Consider the following 19,654-nt stretch of genomic DNA (forward strand, 5'->3'; position numbering starts at 1 on the left):
AAAGCATTTGACGTGATTCAACATCCATTCATGATAAACACTCTCAACAAAACGGGTAAAGAGGGCAAGTACCTCAACATAATAAAGGCCATATATGACAAACCCACAGCCAACATTATACTTAACAGCAAGAAGCTGAAAGCTTTTCCTTTAAGATTGGGAGCAAGACAAGGATGCCCACCCTCCCTACTTCTATTCAACATAGTAGTGGAGGTCTTGGCCATGGCGATCAGACAACACAAAGAAATAAAAGGCATCCAGATTGGAAAGGAAGAAGTTAAACTGTCCCTGTTTGCAAATGACATGATATTGTGCATAAAAAAAACCCCAACGATTCCACTCCAAAACTACTAGATCTAATATCTGAATTCAGCAAAGTTGCAGGATACAAAATGAGTACGCAGAAATGTGCAGAATTCCTGTACACTAACAATGAACTAGCAGAGAGAGAAATCGAGAAAACAGTTCCATTCACAGTTGCATCAAAAAGAATAAAATACCTAGGAATAAACCTAACCAAGGAAGTGAAAGACCTATACTCTGAAAACTACAAGACACTCATAAGAGAAATTAAAGAAGATACCAATAAATGGAAACACATCCCGTGCTCATGGATAGGAAGAATTAATATTGTCAAAATGACCATCCTGCCTAAAGCAATCTACAGATTCAGTGCAATTCCTATCAAAATACCAACAACATTCTTCAACGAACTAGAGAAAATGATTCTAAAATTCATATGGAACCAGAAAAGACCCCAAATAGCCAAAGCAATCCTGAGAAGGAAGAATAAAGCTGGAGGGTTTATGCTCCCCGACTTGAAGCTCTACTACAAAGTCACAGTAATCAAGACAATTTGGTACAGGCACAAGTACAGACCCATAGACCAATGGAGAAGGCAAATAGTGAATCTGTGGCATCTTACTACACTGATGGACAGTGACTGCATTGGGGTATGGGTGAGAACCTGATAATATGCATAAAGTAGTAATCACATTATTTTTACCTTAATAAAAAAAAAGTAGAGGTATATGAGCCAAGGAAAAAAATCCATCTGGAAAAAACGAGTAAGTAGAGGTTTTTCTCCAGATTTCATTGAAACTGTGAGTTTTCTGTCTTGTAACCATTTCTTTGATATTCCCATGTACATGATAAACACTTCCTTAAGAAGTTACAAATGAACTTTCAATTTTTAAAAATGCTCTATTTGCCTCTCTTAGAAAGGAAGACCAACTCTGTAAAAGAACTATGAATGAGAAATGAAATCTGACATGTAACGAGAGCAAACAGTCTTCCTTGTATTCTTTTTATTCTGGTTTCTACATTTAAACTTAATGCAATTTTCAAATAATATTACAAAAAGTGTTGAAGTCACAGCAACCCATCTAGACTACCCTAACCACTACCATGAATTCAAAGAATATATACACTACTAATTTTATAAATTCAAGGAACATACAGGCTATGAATTTTAGCTTTCTATGAGGCAACAAAACAAAAACCTTTCCATAAAGATCTTACAAACCTATGAACTCTATGACTGAGCCTGATTTCTTACTGCTGATGAAATTTAAGGATAAGAAAAAACAACTTCCACATATAGATTAAATAGGATTTCCCTTTTTAAATAATTAAATTAAAGCAACTACTGAGAGTTACAGAAGGAAAGTATTCTAAAGAGTAATAAATCTTCACACACTGCACACAGCCTTATTATATATAATGCATCCTTCCATGATAAAATAAAATCAGCAACTGTATAGTAGTTCAAAACATCTGGATAATTTAGGAGTATGATTATAAACTATCCAGAAGAAATTATATGGAAAAATCTAGGTAAAGGAATGTAATTTAGTGAGGGCCTCGGCTAAGAGAAAGTGTAAGGGGCAAAAGGATGAATCGTGATTCCCGTCTCAGTGTTGTCCTCAGAACAAAGGTCTCTGGAGACTTCATTTCTATCGGAATTTCATAGGGAAAAAGACAGTATACAACAAAGCCTAAATAATGTGTAACCCAAATTGACACAAATGATAATCAGAAGTCAAATATAGGGTATTGTTACTGAATGAATGGATAAGAAGGGGGTTGGAGCTTTGAGAATTATGCATCAAATGAATTCCATGAATTCAGCAGTATTGTGAAAATAAAACAAATGAAAATACCTCACAAAAAACATACCTCACACCAAAGAAAAACCATGTCCTACACCTTCCACTCAGATTAACTGTGGTAATTTTGTCCTATAAAACACTTATTCATCTCTTCAAAAGGAAACCATGGTGAGAAGTTTGATAATCTAACTCAATTAAAATATTATTTGAGAATTATCTTGCTTTCTTATCTATCTCAAAACTTGGAATACCAAAACGTAATAGTCAAATATACATGCAAAATGACCCTACAATTAAGATAATTGTTGGTATCAAATGTTGTGTTTAAGTTCTGCAATAAAACAGTCTCTCAGACATTTAATAGTATGTCACTTGGTAAATGAAAGTTTCCACAAAGTAACAGCAGTGAGAAGACCTAAAAATTATGCTAGTGAAGAGTCTGGCTGAAAGGAACAAAAACATGGATCATTTTGATCCAACACTAATTTTATTTCAAGTTCCTACAGAGCTGAATAAAATGCTGACACCACCACACAAAAATGTATTGAGTTGGCAATAGGCAAAGCATGATGTCAGCCTCCAATATCACCATCCACATTACCAAACAGCATGAACATTCAATGCTTGAACTTCTTAGACTTTATGGCTAACATTACAGTAAAAACAAAAACCTTAGGCATGAGGCATCATTAAACATAGATGAGTTTAGTTTGGCATGGTTTGGCTCAAATTAGTCTAGCACTTGAACAAATTCCAGAAAAAACATGAAAAAATGCAAGCTTAAACATTACAATTTTCTAAATGTGCTACATTCTGCAACAAACAGACCCATATAAGTAAGTCTTAGTCAACTCCAACTAATACTCATGTAAATAACACCACTTACCCCTACCCCATGCATACCCACAAAGTGCAGGCTGACAGGAGACATGGATCCAACACACATATGCACACAACCATGTAATAAGTCCTTACCTTTATGGCACAGATTTCTTCAAGCAATCATTGTGCTCATCTTTGGTTTTTTAACAGTGCATCTTCAGTGCCCATGCAGATAATACAATATGTAGCCAAGAAAAGCATTTCTCTTATCATATCAAATGAAAAATTTCTTCATTTATTTTAAAAGGCATAATAAATCTCTAAATAACACTCTGTCATCCTGTACTGTCCTCAACAAACTCAATTCCATCAACAAACTCAAGTTTTTGGCAAAAAGAAGCATTGTCCCACCTTTATATTAATGACTATTAACATTAAGTTTGCCTTCTATTACTTAATAGGATGGCCAAATAATATTTTTTAATTAACAGATTGATAACACTTGGTTTTAACATAAAACAAATTTCATAAGCTATAATTAAAGGTTGAATTAAATTTTATTAAATGAAAACTTGTTCTCTGGAGTTAATGGAATATCTAAGTAAAAAATCTGACTATACCAGAGAGCAAGGCTATCTTCTGAAATATTTATTAAGAAGGAACAAGAAATTAATCAGGAATAAATCACATCTTAAAGCATAAAAACTATAAATAGCATATTTTTCCTCTACTACTACTGAAACTAAAATTACAAAGTACATTTTCAAAAATATTAGGAACACATTGTTTTCATAAGCACTTCCACAAGACACTGAGAATTTCAAATTAATCACCAATTCACGGAATAAAGTGATATAAAATCTTTGTAAAGGATCCAAAGCATTAGTACATTTGTTAAACTATAGCAACATCTTAAAGTAACTTCCAATAATATAAAACACATAAACAACCCCAAAGGGCTTTTATTCCAAAACTGTGGAAAGGAGAGTTTGGGAAAAAATCAGAAGAATTCATTACATATTTTAAAGTAAATAAGGTCCAAACCATATAATGATATGCTGACACAGCACATTTTATCTCACATCTTTTCCACATATAAAACAAAGTGCTGCATGAGTACGGTATTTAATTATTCCTCAAGGTCCCAACCTTCACTTCCGTAAATACTGAATAAAAACAACTTTTCACATTTTATTAGTCCCAGGACCATTAGTTTAAGAGACTAACTTTCTTGACTCCAGTCTGCTCACACTCCTGACAACTTTTCAGATAAAAACTCAGATTCTCTTCACTTCTTTTCTCATCTTCACAACCTGTGAGGAATAAAGCCAAAAATTAGGAAGGCTCTTAATTCAAGAAGAAACATACTTTGTTTTGAGTCTTATTATAGATTACCAATAGAACCAAATTTTTGTTTAACTATATTCAGTTTGATGAAATCAAACCTCTTCCATAAACAGCCAAGGAATAAATCAACATTCTAAAAACATGTCTGAGGATTTAAGAGAAATAAGTTGTGATTTTTAAAAAGGTCATAGCATTCCCTGTGGTTAGTATATTGATATCACCCATACCTGTTCCTGAATCATAATAAACGATGATTTCCCTGAGGTCAGAGACCATCATGTTCATCTTTGTGTCCTTGTGGTTTAAAACAGAACTTCACCCATAATGGGAGACATTTAATTTCCTGAAGAAGTGTTTGGAACAACAATAGCAAATTATGTCAAAGAATTGTATTGTATTTATTTATAGAGCACCTCCGCATTTACTTTTGGTAATATAGTATTTCAAGCATAACTTTAAAAGAAACACCAAAGACACAAGGACATACACACACCAGATACATGCTTTCAATCATCCCATTAGAGAACAATGTTGAACTCCAGAACAAAAAAACAGAACTACTGCCAAAGAGATGGAGATATTATGATGATAAAGAACTCCGTATTACAATAGTGCTTACAACGAGAAGGGATGCTATCATTTTGAGTTTATGTTCGTCTGTCATTGTTAGGAGCCATACATCTTATAATTCTTCCTGTAATGTCCTTCTCCTTCTCCACTTGAGGAACTACATAAACTTCAGTTCAGATATAATCTCTCCTGTGAAACCTTCAATGATTTCTTCAGCTAAACATAACCTGTTCTTCCTTGAGGTTCCCACCATACTTTGAAGGTAGGATCTCACTGTACTGTCACTAACTGTACATATGGCTGCCTTCTTCTATAGTCTGACCTCCTCTCAGAGGACAGGGCCTTGCAATATTTACACAGTGTTTTCTGTGCCTTGCAAGAGAGCCTGGCACACACAAGCCCTCAAATTCTTCTCACCAAAATAGTATTATCAACCTCATCCTGTTTCTTCAAGGCTCTTGGATTTAGGCTTAACAGCTTCTCTTATCTCCTATTAGTACCATTCATCCCTTATCCACTGAACATACTGGCAACCAATTTACAATTTCTCTCCATCCTAAGTTTTGCCATCATTCTGGGTAGATGTCCACTTGAATAACCCATCTGATATTACATCCTCACTTCTTGACTTCCTCTTTTCTAATGACCTAAATATTTTCCATCTCAGCCACCCACAATTCCATGGTCACACTGTAGCCCTTGTCATCACTAATAACTACTCCATTTCTAAAATCATGAATTCAAATACTCACAATAAGATCAGAACTTCCATCAGCTTGCTTATTCAACTTCATCCACCACAACGGTCTGTGACTTCACTGAAACTGCCAGTTCACTGACCCCTTTCATCTTCTCTCAAATGGTTAGGCCTTTTAATTTTCCTTTTATCCAGTTTGGGTACATGATCAATACTTGCCAGTACCTTAAAATTCCTCTAGTTAATCCTGGATGAAAGCAACATTCTGAGTCTTTTTTCATAGCACTCCAGTAGGCAGGAAATACTTGAGATTCTACTGATAAATCCCCCGGGGCTAACCTTGACTGGCCTCTACACTTCCTAGCAACTCTAATGTACTTTCTAGGTCAATACACTCTACAATGACTATTTTAAACCTTTGAGTGCTTTCCTAAAACATCTGACCCTCTTCCTCTTGTTTTTCAATTTCATGGAGAAAATAAATATCAGATGGGAACCATCATTTTTTTTTGGTATAATTAATCTACAATTACATGCAGATCATTATGTTTACTAGACTCCCCTCTTCACCAAGTCCCCCCCACATACCCCATTTGTCACTGTCCATCAGCGTAGTAAGATGTTGTAAAATCACTACTTGTCTTCTCTGTGTTGCACAGCCCACATTATACATGCTAATCATGCTAACTGTAAGGTCCCCTTTCTTCTCCCCCCCATCTCCCGCTCTTCCACCCCATCCTCACCAGTCCCTTTCCCTTTGGTAACTGTTAGTCCTTTCTTGGGTTCTGCGATTCTGCTGCTGTTTTGTTCCTTCAGTTTTTCCTTTGTTCTTATATTCCACATATGAGTGAAATCATTTGGTACTTGTCTTTCTCTGCCTGGCTTCTTTCACTGAGCATAATACCCTCTATCTCCATCCATGTTGTTGCAAATGGTAGGATTTGTTTTCTTCTTATGGCTGAATAATATTCCATTGTGTATATGTACCACATCTTCTTTATCCATTCATCTACTGATGGACACTTAGGTTGCTTCCATTTCTTGGCTATTGTAAATAGTGCTGCAATAAACATAGGGGTGCACCTGTCTTTTTCAAACTAGGCTGCTGCATTCTTAGGGTAAATTCCTAGAAGTGGAATTCCTGGGCCAATGGTATGTGTATTTTCAGCTTTTTGAGGAACCTCCATACAGCTTTCCACAATGGTTGAATTAATTTACATTCCCACCAGCAGAGTAGGCGGGTTCCCCTTTCTTCACAACATCGTCAACATTTGTTGTTATTTGTCTTTTCGATGATTGCGATCCTTACTGGTGTGAGGTAATATCTCATTGTGGGAACCATCATTTTTTATTACCACAAATACAAATTTACTTGCATCCTCATCCTCTAATAATAAAGTTATAAGAAATACCCCTACACATATGTCAGGTTCGTCTCCTAATTGTGTTTTGGGCGCCCATCCTGTTCTGCCTTCCTAGAACCCTTTCTATAGACTATTCCTTTCCTCTAGTACTATCAATCTCTTTAAATGGATGTTGCCCAGTGATTTTTAATCATGCCAGGATCATTTTCACTAAAGATACAACAAAACATCCACACTACAAAGTTGACTGGGAGCACCCTCTCTCTTCAACTGCCTCAGAGCTAAGCTGTTAAAGAGTTCAAACTATTTCCTGCATTCCACATAATTCCAGTTTCCCTTCCCAATGGTCCACTTAAAGCTATCACAAAATTCAACAGGAATTTTTCAGACTTCATTTACTTGACATCTGAGCAGCATTGGACACTGCTGACTGCCTCCTTCTCCTCAAAACACTCAGTCCTTGGATTCCAGGGCAGATCACTCCCATGGTTTTCCTCCCTCCTCTCTACACACTCTATCTCGGTTTTCTAAGGCTCACAGACCTCTAATCAGTCATGAGTTCAAGGCTAACTCTTCTTTTCACAATATACTTTTGAACCCTAAAGATGTACATATATATATTGTTTTAATTTGCCACCTAACCAAAGATGACTCAAAAATTTCTACCTTTGTTTGAGATCTCTCTTTTAGTCCAGATCTAAATACACAACTGCAACTGCCTACCTGGTATTTCCTCTTGAGTTTGTTGAAAATTATTTCCAACTCACACTTGTCCCTTCCTACTTACCCACAATTCAGTCATAATACATTATTTAACATACAGATCCGATGTCACACTTTTACTTAACTCTCCCCAGTGGTTTCCAATTGCTCTTAGGATGGTCACACGGGCTTTTTTTATTCCTTCATACTCGCCATGATCACATCTACCTCCAAGTCTTTACACGTGCAATATTCTCCAGTATGAACGCTCTTTCTCCCCGAGTTAGCTTGTAAACATCTTATCGCTCTGATGTTGGCTCAACTGTCATTTCTCAGAGAAATATTTTCTGGCCTCCTGGAGAAGGTAAAACATTTCATTTATGAGCACTTAGAGTGCTATAGAACTTATCATGACTGATACTTTTAGTTTAATTTAGTTTAATTTTACTTTTAATCTAATTATGTTTAATGTGTCTTTCTTCCAGTAGGTTATAAATTCCATGAAGGTCAAGAATCTGGTTTTACTCCACACTGAATCTTACCACCTAACACAATGGATGACCTAGCAATTGTTCGATAAATATTTGTTAAATCAACAACCAGAAAGTTTGCTATATTCACGTGTTCATTCACCGTTTCAAGTGCAGAGTATATACTAACAGAATGCAAAGTAATCAGGTTTCTTTCCCACTAGATATGTTAACCTCTTTAGAATTTGTTTCAAACTTAGATCCATTTAGAAAAAAATCACATTATAAAGAGTCTCTTCAGTAAATGTTGGGAAAATTGGATAGCTACATGCAAAAGAATGAAACCGGACCACTGTCTTACACCACATCCAAAAATAAACTCAAAATGGATTAAACACCTAAATATAAAACCTGAAACTACAAAACATAGCTTTATTAGAACTAGAAGAAAACATAGGCAGAAAGCTCTTGAAATTAGTAATTTTGCGGGGGACGTGTCTCCCCATTCAAGGGAACCAAAAGCAAAAATAAACAAGTGGTACTACTTCAAACTAAAAAGCTTATGCACAGCAAAGGAAACCACTAACAAAATGCAAAGGCAGTCTACTGTATGGGAGAATATATCTGCAAATTATATATCCAATATGGGGCTAATAAACAAAATATATTTTAAAAACTCGTACAACTCAACTCCAGAAAATAACAAGTAATCCAATTAAAAAGTGTGCACTGTACCCAAATAGACATTTTTCCTAAGAAAGCATATAGATGGCCAACAGACATGAAAAGATACTCAACATCACTAATCATCAAGAAATGCATGTCAAAATCACAATGAGATACTTCACACCAGTCAGACTGGCTACTAATATCAAGAACACAAGAAATAACAAGAATTGGAGAGGATGTGGAGAAAGGGAACTCTCCTAAATTGTTGATGAGAACGTAAGTTAGTGCTGCCACTATGGAAAGCAGTATGGAGGTTTCTCAGAAAATGAAAAATACCATACAATCTAGTAATTCCACTTCTGGGAATTTAACCTGAAGAAAACAAAATCACTATTTCAAAAAGATACATGCACACCTATGTTTCACTGCAGTATCATTTACAATAGCCAAAATATGAAAGCAATGTAAGTGTCCATCACCAGACAAATGGATAAGGAATATGAGGTACATATGTACATAATGGAGTATTACTCAGTCATAAAAATGAATGAAATCTCACCATTTGCAACATAGATGGACCTAGAGGATATTAAGCTAAGTGAAATAAGACAAAGACAAATACTGTATGTGGAACCTAAAAATAAAACAAATGAACAAACAAACAAAACAGAAACAGAGCCATAAACACACAGAAGAGACTGATGGTTGCCACGGGGAAGGAGATAGGGGAACGGGTGAAATAGACAAAAGGGGAAAAAATTAGTTAGAATGTCTGATATCTTGATCTCACTGACAGTGACATGAATATATACACATGTCAAAATTCCTCAAGCTGTACACTAAGATTTGTGCATTTTATTGTAGGTATCTCAATTAATAAAATACGTGTATCAATGTAAAGTCATTTAGACTAGGTTTAACTAAAAAAGAATTGCTACATTTTATAAGCAACATAATAGGGATTTATGACACATTTTTTTTGAAAATTACATTACATACAGCAAGTGATAAATTATGCATTAAAATTTATTAACAAATGTTTCTAAGTGCTATACCCTGCTGTTGCATGAGGTAACTACACAGCATTTGCTAACCACTGTAAAACAAACTTAACTAATAAATCAATAAATCGCAGAGTTGTCCTCAGCTGCACTGCATTCCAATCACGGGAGAACTAGACTCCAACTTTAAAATTCCAATGTAAGGAGTCCTATGGTTGCCACTACTGCATCAGGAATTTCTTGAAAGCAAAGGGAATGTTTCATGCACTTAGTTTCATGCTGATGCCAAAAATGCTTTCCTAGCCATTTTTTTCCCAGTATGTATACTGACTTTAGTGCTTTTCCTTCAGTATACTGACTTTTACAGTACCAGTGGGTAGGCGGTAAGAAAATTTGAAAAGCTCAGTATATTGAAAAACGTAAGTATATTCACTTTATGTAAAAATGGAGTTAGTTTTATTTTTCTACCACCCACTCACCTCAAGGACTTAGTTTCTTCCGAGCATTTACATTTTTGTTCCACTGAGAGCAAGCTAGCTACCAATATAGCCTTTCAGTTAGGACTTAAAAGGTTGACAATGAATTTGCACCTACTATGAAGCTGGTTGACAGATAACCCAAAAGTCAACAAACAGGCCTAAAATACCCAATATCATCAGAAGGCTATGCACTGTTTGAAGACCAAACTTTTTTTTTATTCTTCAACCAAAAGCACACAGAACTATCACTGTTAGAAATGTGACAAAGTATGATTTTTATAGGGGGGAGAGGAAGGAAAGAGAAATTAAGTGAGCAGGAGAAAACAGTGGCATAATAATGGAAATCCTATGTGCTGTCAGAGAAGAAATAAAATGAAAGAGAAACGACAGGAAAAAATGTGAAGACAGAAAATGAAGGACAAATTTGTAGGTCATCATTAAGACTGACAAGCCCAAGCTGAGCGCTTCCAAACAACAAAAGAAGGTATTTAATATAATCTATGAGAGTAGGAGGAGGAGTGAGGACTTGCACACAGGAGCACACAGCACAGCTGCCGGAAGGGAAGCTTCACCGAGAACCCAGCGGTGCAGATGCCCTCAGTTAGCCTGGTGATGTAACCTGCATCACCTCTTCGGTAGACAATGACACAAAAAGTGAACCACAAAGAGCAAAAGCTGGCAGATACACAACTCAAGGAGATTCCAAGAAGAGATCCCCTGCTCAGAGACTTAAGAAATCCAATTTGAACTATAATAACTCAATAATGGGGACAGATGTGTCATAACTAAACACTGAATCATGCAACTAAAACAAACCCTTTCTGTGGTTCTACCTGCCAAGCAGTTAATGTAGGTCAAAGGAAAGGAAAACAATGTGTTTTACAAGGTGAACGCTCCTATCTACATTACATATAGTTCTTAATAAACTAGCTTTCTCATGCACGTAGAGTTCTATAAGCTATGGTCAATGTGAACTTGCTTTTGAGAGAATGACCTATACTTGTGGGGTGACACTGATAACGTGTCCGATAAACAAAGCTGAGAGCAAACGTAAAGGTAAACTCTGCTGTGAACCGACCCTCAGTCAGCTGTCTGCCAGCCAACCAACTAGCCGGCCTCCTCTGGTGATGCACTGACTCTGCCTTGCATTTTAATTAGGCTGTAACAAAGCCCATGGTTCTTAGGAAACAATGATTCCAAGAGCTACTACTCTCCTAGGGAAGCTTGCAGTACAAAGAAAACTGAACTATTAAGGATCATAAAAATAATGCCTCCAGTTTTCATTCAACAGATAAGCACTGAGGATATGATCAGTAAGCAAAAATTTACTGACAGGAGGAGGGCCTAAGAAATCTCTCTCACACGCACACACACAGAACAATGACCAGAAGTGCTAAATAAATGGTGCAACAAGAGCTTATAAAGAGGGTAAATGAAAGTCAAGAAAGGTTTCCCTGAAAAAGTGAAAAGTAAAGTAGAAGTATGAAATGTAATAACGAGAGGAAAAAGAGCTTCGGGTAAAAGGAACACCATGTGCAAAAGGATCTACAGGGTGCTGTGCTGGACAGTGGAGGAAGGCCAGTGCAGCTGAAGCACAGAGACTGAGGAGGATGTGGTATATCTGACACAAGGGGAGAGACTGCCCTTATTTAGACTGCTCTCCACCAAAACCAACGGAGCTACCACCTAGGTTTCAAGAAAGGGATGGGGAGGTCACATGATCAGATTGATGTTTTGAAGACAGCATGCCAGCTGCACTAGAGAGATCAGATTAGAGGTAGGGAAGGGTCAAGGAAAATAGCTGGGGGTCGGTGGGAGATACAACCTAGACAAGATGAGAGTGCTGAGTAAACAGTGATGCAGAGGTCTGAAAGATAACAGTGAATTTGAACTCTTTTTCAGATACATTTTTTTCCCTTGAAGTTAATTCTTTTGCCAATTTTCTATTACACATTCTCTAAATTTCATGAGCCAATTTACAGTAATGACATTAGATGTTTATGTCATATTTGCTATATTTCTTTTTTCTAATTGGTTGTCCTATTTTTTTCCTTTGGCATGTTCTTCAGTTTTCTGTAGATGTATCCATATTTTTTTCCTTTGTAGTTTTTCTTTCATTTATTTTCAATTTCAACACCTTCCCTCCTCTCCACTTTTTCTGTCTTTTTCCCCCCACCTTCATACTAGAACATAAGAAATTTACTTCAGTGTAGGATGTGTATAATTCATTCAGACTTCCAGCAACATTTACAGAGCACCTACATTGTAGGGGAGAGACATATACACAAAACAGAGAAACAGGTACAAGTGTTTCCAAAGTAGAGAGCACTCTGGCTGCACACAGAACAGACACCTCGCCCAGACTGAGGAGAATTAGTCAAGATGCCCTGAAGGTCAAATTTTAACTGTTCTGAAGGGGCCTGGAAACTAAGTGCAAGAAGAGCGAGCCGTAAATGAAGAGTGGTAAATGACTATCACTCCTACTCTCGGAGTAATTTCAGAATTGAACAGGAAGCTCACTAGTATTTTCCATGAGTTCCCAGGGATATCATTCCAGGTAAGGTCTCAGACTACCTCAGAGGTAATCTAATGGTAAAAGCCCACCAAATGTTTTCTGGAACTAGCACAAGCTTAATGTATGCTTATGAATATATACTAAATGCCCTCAGTTTCCCTTTTCAATATATTTAAAATGAAACTTAGACTTAAAACCTAGCAGCAAAGCGATAACATATTTCAGTTTTATTTCCTACTTCACCCCACAAGTTCCCATCAATGAAGAGTTACCTATCCCTATACCTCCCAAGAGGCTTCCTACTGCCACCTCTTCTCTGCTTATTCCAGTCCCTCTGCCTGGAATGCCCTCTTCCCCTTCCCTCATCACCAACTGCGGTTCCCGTGTAAGATCCTTAAAAAACAAGAACAAATATCACTCAACTCATTTTGCTCCGGGCATTATTCTGTATCATAGGTGGGTGTTTCTTACCCTTTCCTATCTGAGTGTGGCTTGCCTGACTACTGAAAGTGTGTCATACACAACTACATAATGTATGAACAGTGACTTACTCACGGGCAGACACCTTCATACCCACTGAACAAAGATAACAAAAAACTTCCTTTGCTGTAGCTGTGAGATCCTCATTTGACCCTTGCTTTCCCAGATTACTTTAGGTCTTCAGATGATTTATGACTCCCTTGAAGAGAAGCGGAAACTGGAAAGACGACAGGCGCAGAAAGGGTAGCCTACTGATATGGACACGTTATGGTGGAGGTGATGAGAGCAAATGCCTGATCTAGGGCTGGATTTACCAAAGAGAAAGAGAACTGGATACAGCACGCATAAATAGCTTTCTCTTAAAATTTCAGTGTGAATGGAGAGAAGACATGCGGCAACGAACACACACAGTTAAAAACGGTACGGTCTCGTGCCAGAGCAGCCGTGTGTCAGGAATTCCCCACGGGTCTCCATCCCGCCCTCCCCTTCCGGCGGCCAGGAAAGGCAGGTAACGCGGAACGGCAGTTTAACTGTTGGCACCGCGCGCCTCACGGACTCCAGTCAACACAGCTCTCACGATCTTGGGAGGAAAGCACCACGAGCTTCGCGTACAGACAAGGGCACCGAACAGAGACACCAAATCACCTCCCCAAAGCCCCGCACACAGAAACGCACGGAGCCTCGGGGCCAGACAGACGCCCCTCGCTGCGGCCGCCTACAGACCGAGGGGAGCGTTCCCGCCGCCGCCCTGCGCGCCCAGGGACACCCGCCCGCAGCCGCGCTCCCCGCCCTCGCTCCGCGCAGAACGCGCGCGCGCCGGAGGGACGCAGAGGGGCCATTCCGAGGCCCGAGAAGGCCCCCAGACCGCGGCACTTACCTCGCTGCTGAGGCTCGGAGTCCCCGGCCGCGCCACCACGGGTCCAGGAGGAGCCGCCGCCGTCGCCGGGACGAGAACCGCGCCGGACGGACGGCGGCTGCGTGGCCACGCCCCCGAACGGCAGGCCCTTCCGTCCAAAACATACAGAAATAGCTATTTTGGTCGTGTGTATGAAAAAAAACCCCTCTGGTTTAAATATAGAACTTCATCTTTTATCCTCAAGTATTTAAGAAAAAGTTACAAATTCTGTCTCTGCAGTGGAATCTGTGTATCTGAAGGCTCAGGTCTATGTTTAGTCGAAATTGTATTGCTTGCTAATAATTTGAATGAAATTAATTAATCATTACGTTCTAAGGTATTTTGCAGCATTAAATTCTTTTCTTCCTATGAACATATATTAATTTCAAAATACTTATTTACTTCCTACTATATGAGGCGTTTTGCTCAGAGCTCATTTCATTAAACTCTGTTGAATCTTCCATTAAATCATATCATAAGGAAACATGTTGGAGTACTGGGACTAGACCAACACAGAGCAAAGTTTATGTAGAGTCTATTGATTGAATTTGGGATTGATTTCCAGCTGAATCTTCACCTTCTCTGAGCCAAACGTATGAGGGGATTCCACATTTGATCTCTGAGTATCATTCATTGCAAGGAGATGTAGGATTGAATGCCCTTCATAACACACCTTTTTAAGGACCTACGTTTCCTTCAGCTATAGCCTTCTGCCTCTTTTCTTCCTCGCCTTTCTAGGCCATAGCTCTCCATCACACTTGGGGCTGCTATTCTGTTTCCTTTTCCTTAGATGTAACCACTTACCCTATCTACAGCCTCTGCACTTTATCTGGACCATGTGTCCTGTTCCATGGTGAATTCCTGTTCCATGTCTGAATTCCCTACTGCTAAATAGAGCTCCCTTGGATATAAAAGAACTTGCATTTGTCACTGACCTCCAGCTCTTGCTCCACCTCTCTGAAGTCATTTTCATTAAACTACTCTTTTTAACGGCTCTGGTCCTGTCATCATGTTGGGTCTTGTTCGCTTTCTTGAGCCCCATGTTGCTGACCAATATGATAATATCCTGGTGAAATCCTTCTAACCATCTGGGTTTTACACTATGCCAGACTGTAAGTACAATATGAAAATATGTCCCCAGCCTGGGGTAAAAAACCTTTAAAGCCAAAATCAGCCAAAGGGAGAAGTGAGACGAGAGACCAAAGTCAAGAAAGCAGAGTCCGTTTTAATGCACTCAGCACAGAGCAGCAGAGCCAGCCTGCCTAAGATAAGACAGGCAGGCGTGGATGCTCATTCTGAGGCTTCTTTTATGCAGTTTTGGCAGGGCAGACAGTTCCTTGATTGACAGCTGTCAGCTCTCTAGGCTTGTTCTGATTGGTGAAATAGGGACAGGGGCTGTACTATGCCTGTGCCTCTCATGTTTCTTATCTATTGCGCAGCGGCCCCCTAGCCCTCCAGAAACTGGCAGCCAAGGCTTACCTTTGTCTCCTCTTTCTCCCTTGTGCCCTCCAGGGCTGGGCGGCTCAGGCCCTCCTGGTAGTCTAGCAGGGCCCCTGTCTCCTAGGAGGACAGATGGGGGAAGTGCTAAGTTAAGTGTGTGCAGGGGTAGTGCAGACACCGCCCCCCCCCCCCCCCCCGTGTAGCACCTGCAGAAGAGCCGTTTTCAGCACGAGGTTGTTACCCAGAGTCCTGGTGGCTGTTTCCGTGCTATCACTCACCTTTGGGTCCTGGGATGCCCACCTCTCCCTTCTGCCCAGGGGGTCCTGGTATGGCTCCATAAGCTGTAGTGGGGAAAAAACTGACCTTAGACTAAAAATCTCTCTGAAGATTAGGAGGTAAAGTGATTTGTTCCAAGTAACACAGGTAGGTAGGTAGTAGAGTTTGGACTTGTAAGAGGCAAATAAGTTTAGAATTTGTCAGATTTTCAGCTTATCAAGTGTCGGTGAGGTTTTTCCAGAGACTGAAAGTGGAGGGGTTGGGTTGGGTGGTGAAGTAGATGAAGGGGATAAAGAGACAAAAACCTCAGTTATAAATGAATCACAACAGAGAAAGTGCAGAATAGACAATATAGTCAATAATGTAATATATTTCCGTGTTGACAGATACTAACTACACTTTTTGGAGTGAACATTTAATAATGTAGACAACTGTTCAAAAGTTAAAAAATAAAAAGTAATATAACAAAATAATAAGCATTTTGGAAACATAGAAAAAAGTATCACTGATAATTCTTTAACTTGTAAGCATTTTCTTTAAATCATATAAAGGTTTTTATTTCATTTTAATGCTTCTCAACCTCCCCTAAAAACAGGAGTGTCACTTCAGGATTGTTTTTGTGGTTTTTTTGCTATGATTGATCTACAATTACATGAAGAACACTATGTCCACTAGGCTCCACTCCTCATGAAGTCCCACACACACACCCCTTCACAGTCACTGTCCATTAGCGTAGTAAGATGCTATAAAATCACTACTTTTCTTCTCTGTGTTGCACAGCCCTCCTCGTGCCCCCACACACACTATACATGCTAATCGTAATGCCCCCTGTCTTTTTCCCCACCCTTATCCCTCCCTCCCCCCCAGTCCCTTTCCCTTTGGTAACTGTTAGTCCATTCTTGGTTTCTGTGATTCTGCTGCTGTTTTGATCCTTCAGTTTTCCTCTGTTCTTTTTTTTTTATTTTGGTATCATTAATCTACAATTACACAAAGAACATTATGTTTACTAGGCTCCCCCCTTCACCAAGTCCCCCCCACATACCCCTTCACAGTCACAGTATATCAGTGTCCTAAGATGCTGTAAAATCACTACTTGTCTTCTCTGTGTTGCACAGCCCTCCCCCTACCCCCACGCACTATACATGCTAATCGTAATGCCCTCTTTCTTTTTCCCCACCCTTATCCCTCTCTTCCCTCCCATCCTCCCCAGTCCCTTTCCCTTTGGTAACTATTAGTCCAATCTTCAGTTCTGTGATTCTGCTGCTGTTTGTTCCTTCAGTTTTCCTTTGTTCTTATACTCCACATATGAGTGAAATCATTTGGTACTTGTCTTTCTCTGCCTGGCTTATTTCACTGAGCATAATACCCTCTAGTTCCATCCATGTTGTTGCAAATGGTAAGATTTGTTTTTTTTCTTATGGATGACTAATATTTCACCGTGTATATGTACCACATCTTCTTTATCCATTCATCTACTGATGGACATTTAGGTTGCTTCCATATCTTAGCTATTGTAAATAGTGCGGTGATAAGCATAGGGGTGCATCTGTCTTTTTCAAACTGGAGTGCTGCATTCTTAGGGTAAATTCCTAGAAGTGGAATTCCTGGGTCAAATGGTATTTCTATTTTGAGTATTTTGAGGAACCTCCATACTGCTTTGCACAATGGTTGAACTAATTTACATTCCCACCAGCAGTGTAGGAGGGTTCCCCTTTCTCCACAACTTCGCCAACATTTGTTGTTTGTCTTTTCGATGATGGCGATCCTTACTGTGTGAGGTGATATCTCGTTGTGGTTTTAATTTGCATTTCTCTGACGACAAGCGAAGTGGAGCATCTTTTCATGTGTCTGTTGGCCATCTGAATTTCTTCTTTAGAGAACTGTCTATTCAGCTCCTCTGCCCATTTTTTAATTGGATTATTTGATTTTTGTTTGTTGAGGTGTGTGAGCTCTTTATATATTTTGGATGTCAACCCTTTATCGGATCTGTCATTTATGAATATATTCTCCCATACTGTAGGATACCTTTGTGTTCTATTGATGGTGTCCTTTGCTGTACAGAAGCTTTTTAGCTTGATATAGTCCCACTTGTTCATTTTTCCTTTTGTTTCCTTTGCCTGGGTAGATATGTTCATGAAAAGGTCACTCATTTTTATGTCCATGAGATTTTTGCCTATCTTTTTTTCTAAGAGTTTTATGGTTTCATGACTTACATTCAGGTATTTGATCCATTTCGAATTTACTTTTGTGTATGGGGTTAGACAGTGATCCACTTTCATTCTCTTACTTGTAGCTGTCCAGTTTTGCCAGCACCATCTGTTGAAGGACTGTTATTTCCCCATTGTATGTCCGTGGCTCCTTTATTGCATATTAATTGGTCATATATGTTTGGGTTAATGTTTGGAGTCTCTATTCTGTTTCACTGGTCTGTGGCTCTGTTCTTGTGCCAGTACCAAATTATCTTGATTACTGTGGCTTTGTAGTAGAGCTTAAAGTTGGGGAGCAAGATCCCCCCACATTATTCTTCCTTCTCAGGATTGCTTTGGCTATTCGGGGTCTTTGGTGTTTCCATATGAATTTTTGAAGTATTTGTCCCAGTTCATTGAAGAATGCTGTTGTTAATTTGATAGGGAATGCATTGAATGTGTAATTGCTTTGGGCAGGATGGCCATTTCTACGATATTAATTCTTCCTAGCCAGGAGCATAGGATGAGTTTCCATTTGTTAGTGTCCTCTTTAATTTCTTTTATGAGTGTCTTGTAGTTTTCAGGGTATAGGTCTTTCACGTCCTTGGTTAGGTTTATTCCTAGGTATTTTATTCTTTTTGATGCTATTGTGAATGGAACTGTTTTCCTGATTTCTCTTTCTATGAGTTCATTGTTAGTGTATAGGAAAGCCACAGATTTCTGTGTTAATTTTGTATCCTGCAACTTTGCTGAATTAAAATATTAGTTCTAGTAGTTTTGGAGTGGAGTCTTTAGGATTTTTTATGTACAATATCATGTCATCTGCAAATAGAGACAGTTTGACTTCTTCTTTGTCAATCTGGATTCCTTGTCTTTCTTTGTTTTGTCTAATTACCGTGGCTAGGACCTCCAGAACAATGTTGAATAACAGTGGGGAGAGTGGGCATCCCTGTCTTGTTCCCCATCTCAGAGGAAAAGCTTTCAGCCTCTAGGTGTTCAGTAAGATGTTAGCTGTGGGTTTATCATATATGGCCTTTATTATGTTGTGGTACTTGCCCTCTACACCCATTTTGCTGAGAGTTTTTATCATGAATGGATGTTGAATTTTGTTGAATGTTTTTTCAGCATCTATGGAGATGATCAAGTGGTTTTTGTCCTTTTTATTGATGTAGTGGATGATGTTGATGGATTTTTGAATGTTGTACCATCCTTGCATCCCTGGGATGAATCCCACTTGGTCATGGTGTATGATCCTTTTGATGTATTTATGAATTCGGTTTGCTAATATTTTGTTGAGTATGTTTGCATCTACATTCATCAGGGATATTGGTTTGTAGTTTTCTTTATTTGGTGGGGTCTGGGCCTGGTTTTGGTATTAGGGTGATGTTGGCTTCATAGAATGAGTTTGAGAGTATTCCCTCCTCTTCTATTTTTTGGAACACTTTAAGGAGAATGGGTATTATGTCTTCTCTGTATGTCTGATAAAATTCTGAGTTAAATCCATCTGGCCTGGGGGTTTTGTTCCTGGGTAGTTTCTTGATTACTGATACAATTTTGTTGCTGGTAGTTGGTCTGTTTAGGTTTTCTGTTTCTTTCTGGGTCAGTCTTGGAAGGTTGTATTTTTCTAGGA

The 19,654-nt window shown here is 38.8% G+C and overlaps 1 protein-coding gene across 1 annotated transcript in view; it reads right to left on the bottom strand.

Annotated features, from left to right (window-relative positions):
• Positions 1-1,942: 1,942 nt before the first annotated feature.
• The window catches only part of LOC118912926 (collagen alpha-1(XVII) chain-like), a 39,358-nt gene continuing 21,646 nt past the window's right edge, over positions 1,943-19,654 (bottom strand). The window contains exons 26-30 of the mRNA XM_057505380.1: positions 15,841-15,903; positions 15,602-15,682; positions 14,105-14,231; positions 6,291-6,932; positions 1,943-4,246 (exon numbers count right to left, since the gene is read on the bottom strand). Coding sequence (XP_057361363.1) covers positions 6,899-6,932; positions 14,105-14,231; positions 15,602-15,682; positions 15,841-15,903 — 305 coding nt within the window. The 3' untranslated portion in view covers positions 1,943-4,246; positions 6,291-6,898. The remainder of the gene's footprint in view (positions 4,247-6,290; positions 6,933-14,104; positions 14,232-15,601; positions 15,683-15,840; positions 15,904-19,654) is intronic.

This window comes from Manis pentadactyla, chromosome 8 (assembly GCF_030020395.1).
Source record: "Manis pentadactyla isolate mManPen7 chromosome 8, mManPen7.hap1, whole genome shotgun sequence".
In the NCBI taxonomy this organism is placed as follows: Eukaryota; Metazoa; Chordata; class Mammalia; order Pholidota; family Manidae; genus Manis; species Manis pentadactyla.